Below are 9,656 nucleotides of genomic sequence, written 5' to 3'. Positions count from 1 at the left end.
AAAATCCAATGTTATATGTAATGCTGCAAGTTGTTAATGGAAATTCCTATCATTACATTGACAATGTCAAACAAGTCACTAAAATTTTAGGATCAATAACTACTATTTTAGAAGAAATTAAAAATAGTTAATTTTCCAATTTTACTCTATAGTGCTTGGCAAGCATGGTGTAAATTGAATTTTACATAAAGGAGCAAAGACATATAAAAGTTAATGCAATAAACAAAAGAAAATAGAAATATGAAAAGGGTTTGTTTTCATTTCTTCATCCAAAACATTCATTTTATTTTTGAGCTACATCTAAAAATTATAATTTGTGAACCTAGAAATAATAAACAAAAAAAATATAAACAAACCCCAAAATCTTATGCAAAAAAAAAAAAAAAAAAATCCAAACTTGATACAAAACAGTAGCTACCATGAAAGTACCACACCATGGGGTTTTGATGGGGCCAGATGAAGATGCCACATCGGACATCACAGACCAACGTCTATTCAAATGTCATCAATAGCCAATGGTTTCTTGATCTTTCGGCCACTTATTCCTCGTCACAAACTCCTCCTTAGATCCATCAAATATTCAATATTCACTATTCAGTCGTACACACTCAGCAAAACCCAAACCTCGTAGCTGGCAAAGATGACAATGGAGATGGCCATCCGAGCTTCAGCCACCACCAACAACAACACAAGACCTCACTTGTCTACTCCTAAAACTTTTCTGAAGCCCCAGTTCAGACCCTCTTCTGTTTCTCTTCCTGCATCATCAACCACAATCACTCTCTTGGGCCTCTTCACACCTCTTCATGATGCCAAGGCTCTCACTCTCCCCAAGGACCAGATTACTTCTTCCTTAACTGAAGTAAGGAAAATTCATACGAAGTTTCTGTCTTTTTTTTTTTAAAAGCATCTTCTTGCTTTGGGGATATTAGTTATGGAAATTGCTGCATTTCTCCTTTTTAGAAAGGAAAGAAACCGAATGTAAATGACTGTTTTACTTTAGAATGAAAATTTTCCTTTTTCTGTTGTGTTTATTTGATTTTCGCGTATACTCATTTCTTTAATTGTGTCAATTTTGTATAGTTTGAGAAGAGAATCGATCAAGTTCAGCAAGTGGGTTCCAGTGTTTTTGACACTACAGCACACGTTCTTGAAGTTCTGATAAATGCTGCGAAGCCTGTCATTGAAGTGGCATTACCAATTGCAAAGCAGGCTGGAGAACAGGCACTGAAAATAGCTTCTCCATTTGTGTCTGAGGTTTCAAAGACAGCCCAAGAGGCAATTCAAAGCTCCGGCTTCGACACACAGCCGGTTGTCACTGCCGCAAAGGTTTACCCCAATCACCATCATTAACTTCTTCAGCTTTGCACTAAAAAAAAATCCGTTCACAAGCTTATTTTCTTAAAAGCTGGGCAACATTGAGTTGTATAATCTAACGTTCTCAGGCTGGTCAATGATTTTTCTTGTGTAAAATATTCACAAGCAACATGTTGTTACAAATCAGAGAGTACAGGAGTTTGAATTCAAGATCTCTTGGTCTGATACTGTGTCAGTTTACCAATCCTCCAAAAAGCATTAGTTCTTGGAAGAATTCGTAATCTGACAATATGTACTTTTAATTTGAGTAGAAAGCCTTATAAATTGATTGGTATTTGAGCACTGTCAAATTAACCAGATGGAGCTGATAATGAAATGATATGTTCATTATGTTGGTAATTGAAACAGTTCATTTTCTGTGATTTTGTTAGAATGTTACTGAAGCATGCGGTGTTCATTTCTTGAATTTCAACTATAACTGACTTAGGTTTCGGCTAATTGTCACTTCTTAAATTTGAGTGGTATAATTAGTTCATTCAGCGTTGTGTTCTGTGGTAGATTAAGATAAATATTTATCCATTGTTTGAGACATTTAAGTTTAGATATAAATATATAAGTATGCATGTATATTATTATTTGTAAGAAGATTAAACTTTAGCCTCATTTGTATAACAGTGTTACTGTTTTGCTGAGAACTATATTCACTTCATAAATATTTAATTTTTGTCTCAGACTATTGCTGGTGCAGCGCAGCAGACAAGCAGTGTAATTGAAGGGGTCAAGCCAATTGCTTCATCAACTTTTGAAACAATATCTTCATCAGACCCTCTTACAATTGTAGGATCTGCCGGTGCATTGTTCCTTACCTACCTTCTCTTTCCTCCAGTCTGGTCTGTCATTTCGTTTAACTTCCGAGGTTACAAAGGTAGATATAACTAGCGTGTTTTCTATATTCTGTTAAAAATAAATAAATACAAAATTTCTGTATTTTGTTCCCCCTTGAGTAGCATACAACATTGTGTTTATATGCTTCCATAATGATTTGGCTAAATGGCTAAGACTTTGCTACACTTCAGGTCAACTTACTCCTGCTCAAACCCTTGATCTTATCTCGACAAAGAATTACATTATGATCGATATCCGAACAGAGAAGGAGAAGGACAAGGCTGGCATTCCTCGCCTACCATCTAATGCTAAAATCCAAGTGATTGCCATTCCGTGAGTATTTTTACTTAGGCCATATCTCTTTCCTCCGTGTAAAACTTCTTAAAATTTTGTCCATCATGGTTCTTCAATGTTGGTTCTATTGTTATTCATTCAGTTTGGAGGAGCTACCTAGCAAGCTACGAGGCCTTGTCAGAAATGTAAAGAAACTACAGGCTGAAATTGCAGCTCTGAAGATTTCTTATCTGAAGAGAGTTAACAAAGGCTCCAGCATCGTCATCTTGGATTCGTGAGTATTTTCCTTTGCTTATTTTCATAGCCACATTTTTTTACTATCTCACATCTAACCTTTTTCCCTCCTAATCTTGTTTTTATTCTTCACCATTTGCTTCACAAAAGGTATTTGGATTCAGCAAAGATAGTGGCAAGAACTTTAACTAGTCTTGGCTTCAAGAACTGCTGGACTGTGGCTGATGGCTTCTCCGGAAGCAGAGGGTGGCTGCAGAGTCGTTTAGGGATAGATTCCTACAACTTCTCATTTGCTGAGGTCATTTCACCATCTCGAGTCATTCCCGCATCAGTAAGACGTTTTGGTACAACCAGCTCCACAACTCAGTCTGCTCAAAAATTGCTTCCAGAATGATTCATGTCTAAGTGGAAAGAAAAAAAAAGACCAAAAATAAAAATAAATAAGAGCTGTGTTCTTATCAGTGAACGCTGTCAATGTGAACAAATTGTTTAGATCCGTGTCTAAGCATTTTTGTAAAATTCTTTTTTGTATTTTAATCAAATGTAAGCAGTAGTGATCTTTCTTTTGTTGTATAATACATAATACACATTTGTCTCATGCACGTATGCCGCTTTTATTAGTTTGCAAGATCAAGAAGGAAGAAAAATTGTTTCATTGACTGAATGTGTCTAATTGTTGTTACAGAGGGAAATGATGTAATTGTTACATAGGAAGAAAAACTGGCATTTTATATTCTTGGTTACAAAGGGTTACAGCGTAACTAGCTGTAACTAAAATAAAAACAGAAAAGGATAACTAAGGCTAATTATAACAGAGTATCTAATAAGCCCCTTCAAGAAGTAGTGTATTTTTTACACCCATCTTGGATACAATTCCATGAAAATGGGAAGGGAATAGAGCCTTGGTTAATACATCAACTAAGTTGACCGTGATGGCCAGGCAGGCCGAATATGTACGCCCCACTCCAAAGCACTCCAACCCACGACTGGTCCAACTCTAGCATGCCCTTACCTGCAACATAAAGCACCCGTGAGCCAAGGCCCAACATTAAAACCCCACATGGCATAATAATAATCCAATTATTTATAAGCAAATAAACACATGCTTCACAAATACAAAATGCATTTATTCCAATCATATAAATCGTAAACCTATTTCACAGTTCACAAGTATATTTATTTCAATCACATGAATCATTTACACAGCCCATGAAAACAATCTTGCCGAATGACCCAACTGAGCAAGGTGAGTACTCCAGTGCCAAGCCAACGGTCCATGCCGGGCGAGGAGGGACTGCACCCTGAAACTGAAGTCGCCTTCACGACCTATGTTACGCACAATGGCCAACTGACCCACGTTAGACACGATGGTGGAATGTCAATTGCACCAATCATTCACAGATAATTCAATGCTAGTATGCATGACAACCAATATGCTCTATGTGCATATGCCAATATTCTTACCTTAGGTTTTGTGCAGAAGGTGAAACGACCCTGAGTGCGATCCTGTTCCCGAGCCTTGCAGAAACCCTAGTCACAATGAGGTGTGCACTTATCAAGAATCAAATCTAGACCCTGGGTTCCAAGCCAAACCCTAACTCTTAGAACCATTGTTCCCAGTTAACAGCGCCCTAGAAACGACCCCTGAACCCCCAAGTGGGCACCCAAACTAGATTCTTGAAACCCCAAGCCTTATTCCCAAAATTCAGAAAACTAACATTTCGGGGCACCTGACACGGTCGCCCCCACAAAAAATTTTGGGTTTCTGGTGCACTGCTGCAATCGTGCCCCTAGTCTTGAAACCCCAATTTCAATTCAAAATTCCCCGATTTCAGGGACACTAGCGCAGTCGCGCCGCAATCTAGCCTAGTCGAGCTAGGCCGCCAGAAACCCTAAATTACCCAGAACTCAAAGTGTTCTTCCCCAAATCGAGAGTTGCGACTCTCCCCTGCAAACTCAGACAAAAAACTCGATCCCAAAATGTTTTGTAGCAGATTGTTGAAACCAAAACAACCACCAACTAGTTTTACAACCTCAAAATAATATCGAAACATCATTAAAACAGAAAAACATCAAGAAACCAAGATTTGTAACTTGGAGCTTTGAACTGAAGCTCTCCCTCCTCAAATCTGAGAATCATTATTAAACTCATGAACCCAGCAGCAAATCAAAGCCTAAAGAAATTACAAAACTTGATTCTAACCCTTATCTAACACCCAAAACATCTCACACCATCAGTTTGCAAGAATCAAGCCTAAAACTCCAAAACCAAGAACACTAAGAACAAAACTAAAAAATTGAAGACATAAGAGATTTTTACCTCTCTGAATCCGAATTCCTTGTGTTCTTGGAGACTTTGGCAGCTCCAATCACTTCCCTTGATGCTTAATTCCAAGTTCCCTCAATTTCCCCACGTTTTCCTTCAAATTCAAGTGCCTCCCTTGAGAAGAATTAGAAGCTAAGAGAAAGTATTGGAGATGGAGAAAGAGTAACGTGAAGTGGTAGGCTGCAGCTACCTTGTTCTAATCCTTGGGTCAAATGAACATTTTACCCTTCTCCCCTAACTTCTCTTCTAAGCATTTCAAGGACAAAATTGTCATTTAGCTTAAGTACTACTAAACCTCAATTTACACCCTAAATTCCAAATTAAATCCTCTTACCTTACAAATACAATTATTTCCCCCCTATAATATCTCATATTCAAATAATTCCCAAAAGATATGAAATTACTGAAATACCCCTTGGCTCACCCTGAGCCATGTATAAATCCTCATTGTGACTTTTTCGCTGAATTGCTCAAAAGGATCGACTCATGCCGAATATCACAAATATATCATCATAATAATGTGGTCTCAAGCATATAGCATGCAAATTTACAGTTATATCCTCAAGTGGTCAAAATTACGAAAATGCTCTTTTTTAACAAAAGTGAGTCTTTAAACATATTTAATACACATATTTGTGCATACTAAATTACATAAGCATATAAATCACATAATATAATTAATCAGCACATAATTATTCCACGTGTCCTCCTGGTACGCTAATCCATACACTTAATTCTATTAGAGATTTTGGGACGTTAGAACTATCCCCTCATAGAAATTTCGACCGCGAAATTTACTTGAACATCTCGGGATACCGGTCCCACATTTCTTACTCCAACTTCTGAGTCTCTTTCTCTATTTGTTATTTCTTTACAACACTTTCTCTATGGTGAAAGTCTTATTCCATAAAACTTTATTCTTTCTATCCAGAATCTACACTGGCTTCTCTTCACAGATAACTCTCGCTGTGTAGTATTCGACACATCTTTCCTTAGCATCGAACCCGAACACCCTAGGAACCCTCGCCAGTGCTGGGGCAAGGCTAATCTATAGGCCCCTTGCCTAATTCTTTCTAGGATCTCAAAGGTCCAACAAACCTTGCGCTCCATTCTCTTTTCTTTCAAAATTATTTAACTCTTTCATCTGTGACACTCAGTGAACCAAAAATTCCCCAATCCTGTAACTCCACGTTCCTATATTTGGATATGTGTAGCTTTTTTATCCTTTTTGTGAAGTGAGCATTCCCGCTCTAACATTTCCCAATAACATTATTGGTCCTCTGAACCGTTTCAGAGATAGGATACTTCATTTCTCCCATTTCATCTCTAGAAATGGGTAATCTACACATCCTATCAAACAATATCTTATACAGAGCCACTCTGATCGTCAACTGATAACCATTGCTGTAGGAAAAACTTGATCAAGGGAAGGTACTCACTCCTTCATCCCTTGAAGTCCCATTCACATGCCCAAAGCATGTTAACAAATATCTAGATCGCCCAATCAGATTACTCGTCTGTCTGAGGATAATATATGTACTAAGTTTCAACTTGGTACCCATCGCCTTCTAGAGGCCTTCCCAAAACATGGAAGTAAAAATATAAAATCGCAATCCGACACTATAAACTTTGGTGTCCCATGGAGACGTACAATCTCCCTTCACCTATAACTTAGCATACTGTTTCACACTATAATTCGTTCATACAAGTAGAAAGTGCACCGTCCTATACAATTTATGCTTCAGAATCCATAGTTATATTATCCCATATCCATTCCGGAGTGCTCAAAATAACCCCCTAACCTCTGATATTCATCTTTCACTTATTGACAAGTTAGGCACTTAACCACATATTCGACTACGTTTTTCTTCATCCCTGACCACCCATATAAAGATTTCAAATCCTGACACATCTTCGTGGTATCTGACTGTAATGAATATGGAGAGGTATGAAAATTCTACATAATTTTTTCCTTAATACCATCATCCATCGGAACACATATCTTATCCTAATATCTCAACATATCCATATAAAAATAGTAAAGTCCTTAGCCACTCCAGCTAAGACCTCCTCTCAATGCTTCACAAATCATGGATCACTTCTTTACAATTTCATGTAATTTTCTCAACAAGAGTAGACTGAAGGATTCAATTTGTCAACTTACCAACCACGAACTCTATACCAACACTGGTAATCTCATTAGCTAACTTTATTGTGATCTATTTCAAACTATCCACTTGGCCCAAACCTTTTCGGCATAAGGCACTAGCCACCTCATTAGTTTTCCCTAAATGATAAAGGATTTCACAGTCATAACCCTTCACCGATTTAAACAATATTTCTATCTCATATTCGAATCTTTCTGGATAACAGAATTGTAAAGCCTTGGATAGCCAAGACCGTTACACTGTGTGTTTATAAAAGTGCTAGACTTGCTAATCAAGTCATTTAATTGAAAATGTGTTACTGAAACTATAGTGGAACTAGGGTTAAAATATTTTTGTCTCAAAAGCCACATTTCTTATAAATAAACATTTTCTGTTTACACGGGATCCCAAAAATAATAAGATTAAAACCATTTACAAAAGATTCAAGATTTAAGTACAGTAATTAGCCACCCTAAGGAAAAACAGAATGTTAAGCATTCCTTGTCCTTATCCACTCCTCGGCCATGGCGGCCGAACAATTAACTATGTACATTCAGCCCCGCAGCCCTCCATCTCAGGATTGGTCCAACTTGCCTTTGCCTTTACCTACACCATGTAGCACCCGTGAGCTAAGGCCCAGCAAGAAAACACAATAACAGAGCATAATCAATCAACAGGCAATCCAATATCTCATATCACATAAACATGTTCTCAACAGTCTAAGCAACCATGATAATCAAGTACTCAGCATAACAAACATATCATTTCATATCAATAATCAATTCACAAATGATAACTAGGGTTAGCGCCCTTAGGTCGCACCCTCTGTTTATCCCACTGACTCTGGCCCGCTTAAACCGAGGTCAGTGAATATTAAGTTGTCCTCGGCTACCAGTGGCCAAGCCGCGCCCTGTGCGCAAATATTGTATACGGCACCCTTAGGTCGTTTATCACAAGTCCCATGGCATAATACCATCTATGACATTGTACAGATATCGGGAGCACTTAGTCCCATCACAAACACATAACCGGGTGCAGTTTTCTTACCTTTGGATTTGTTAGCTTTGTTCACTTTGATCCTTGAGCATGATCCCTCTTGAGCCCTAGTGCACACCTAGTCACAACCATAGATCAGAATCATCACCAAACCTCAAGTCCAAAACCTAACCTCGGGACCAATCCCGAGCCCTCGGGAAGCCCCAATTCCACCAAACGAGATGGTGGAATCGAACCCCGAACCCCTGGCCAAAAGCCCTTGAAAATAACTCAAAAAACCTTTTCTAGAAACAGAGTAGCACTACAACGCTCTAAGGAGGGCGCTACAGCGCTACAAACAGAGCCCAAAGTCGTCCCAGGGTATATGGCCTAGCGCTACAGCGCCCAAAGGCTAGCGTTGTAGCGCTAGTCACAGAACAACAAATGCTGTTTTTTTCCTCCTTCGACTTTCCCCGAGCCAAACCTTACCAAAACTTCTCCAAACTTCCACCAAACTTAGAATCAAGCTTACTAACATGTCTAACTCATCCCAAGCATCCCAACCACACAAAACTTAAGCACATGCACCCCTAATCCAAGATTTCACCATAGTTGAACCTATAATTAAAAAACTAAGCAAAACAGCCACTGAAACCACAAAATTCAAACTAGAATCCCTTACCTTTGCTGGATAAATTTAGCCTAGGTTGTCCTCCTCACAAGCTTGGCCTTCAGCTCCTCAAAGCTCAGCTCCAACTTCCCTACAATTCCCCACCAAATTCAGCTTAGAAATCTTAGTTCAACATCAAAACCAGAAACCAAAGAAAACCTCAAAGTCTTACCTCAACTGGATGGATTGCTCTACCAATTCCTCAAGCTAGTATAGGGAGCCTAGCCTATAGCTCTTACCCAAACTCCTCCTGAGTTTTTGCTCCAAAGGAACTCAAGAAATGGTGAAGAAATCTAAAACCGACCTTGGAAATGCCCTGTTTTTCTTTCCCTTCTTTTTCTTTCTTTTCTTTCCTTCAGCATTCCAGCACCTTCTACAAATTCTACTAAGTATAAAGCTTGATAATACTTACCCCTTATAAGCCAAATGACCATAATACCCTCCCCTTTAATTCTAAATCTTTTAATCCACCTAGGGGCATTTTGGTCATTTCACCCAATTCTCGAGTGTCCCTATTATTTTCCGCTTACTTCCCAATACCTAATTATTCACCAATTATATTCCTCAATGTCAAAATTGACCCCAATATATTCTCTAAATTCCCATTTATACCCCCAGGCTCACCCCGAGCCGGGTATAAATCCCCGCCATGACTTTTTCACTAACCCACTCACTAGGATCGTCTCAAATCACAAATCATAGATATATCCACATAATAATGTGGTCTCGACAATTTATCACATATATATACACTTATGCCCTCAGCGGGCCTACATGCATACTAATACACATAGTCATGCATCTCAGA

General features: G+C 38.5%; 1 protein-coding gene across 1 annotated transcript; it reads left to right on the top strand.

The window, feature by feature from the left end:
• Nucleotides 1-532: 532 nt before the first annotated feature.
• Nucleotides 533-3,328, top strand: LOC133830822 (calcium sensing receptor, chloroplastic). Its single transcript, XM_062260902.1, has 6 exons — nucleotides 533-862; nucleotides 1,084-1,329; nucleotides 2,050-2,242; nucleotides 2,394-2,535; nucleotides 2,639-2,770; nucleotides 2,881-3,328. Exons 1-6 carry the CDS (start codon nucleotides 641-643, stop codon nucleotides 3,122-3,124), a joined length of 1,179 nt encoding a protein of 392 aa, XP_062116886.1. The 5' UTR covers nucleotides 533-640; the 3' UTR covers nucleotides 3,125-3,328.
• Nucleotides 3,329-9,656: the final 6,328 nt, after the last annotated feature.

This window comes from Humulus lupulus, chromosome 4 (assembly GCF_963169125.1).
Source record: "Humulus lupulus chromosome 4, drHumLupu1.1, whole genome shotgun sequence".
Lineage (NCBI taxonomy): Eukaryota > Viridiplantae > Streptophyta > Magnoliopsida > Rosales > Cannabaceae > Humulus > Humulus lupulus.
The sequence above is the reverse complement of the archived record's forward strand: the minus strand, read 5'-3'. Positions and strand labels throughout refer to the sequence as shown.

Excerpts from the sequence above, each read along its gene's own strand:
- LOC133830822 (XM_062260902.1), top strand. The coding sequence starts at position 641 with ATGACAATGGAGATGGCCATCCGAGCTTCAGCCACCACCAACAACAAC. Across the intron at positions 863-1,083 it reads TTACTTCTTCCTTAACTGAA|TTTGAGAAGAGAATCGATCA; the intron begins GTAAGGAAAATT and ends AATTTTGTATAG. Across the intron at positions 2,243-2,393 it reads TAACTTCCGAGGTTACAAAG|GTCAACTTACTCCTGCTCAA; the intron begins GTAGATATAACT and ends GCTACACTTCAG.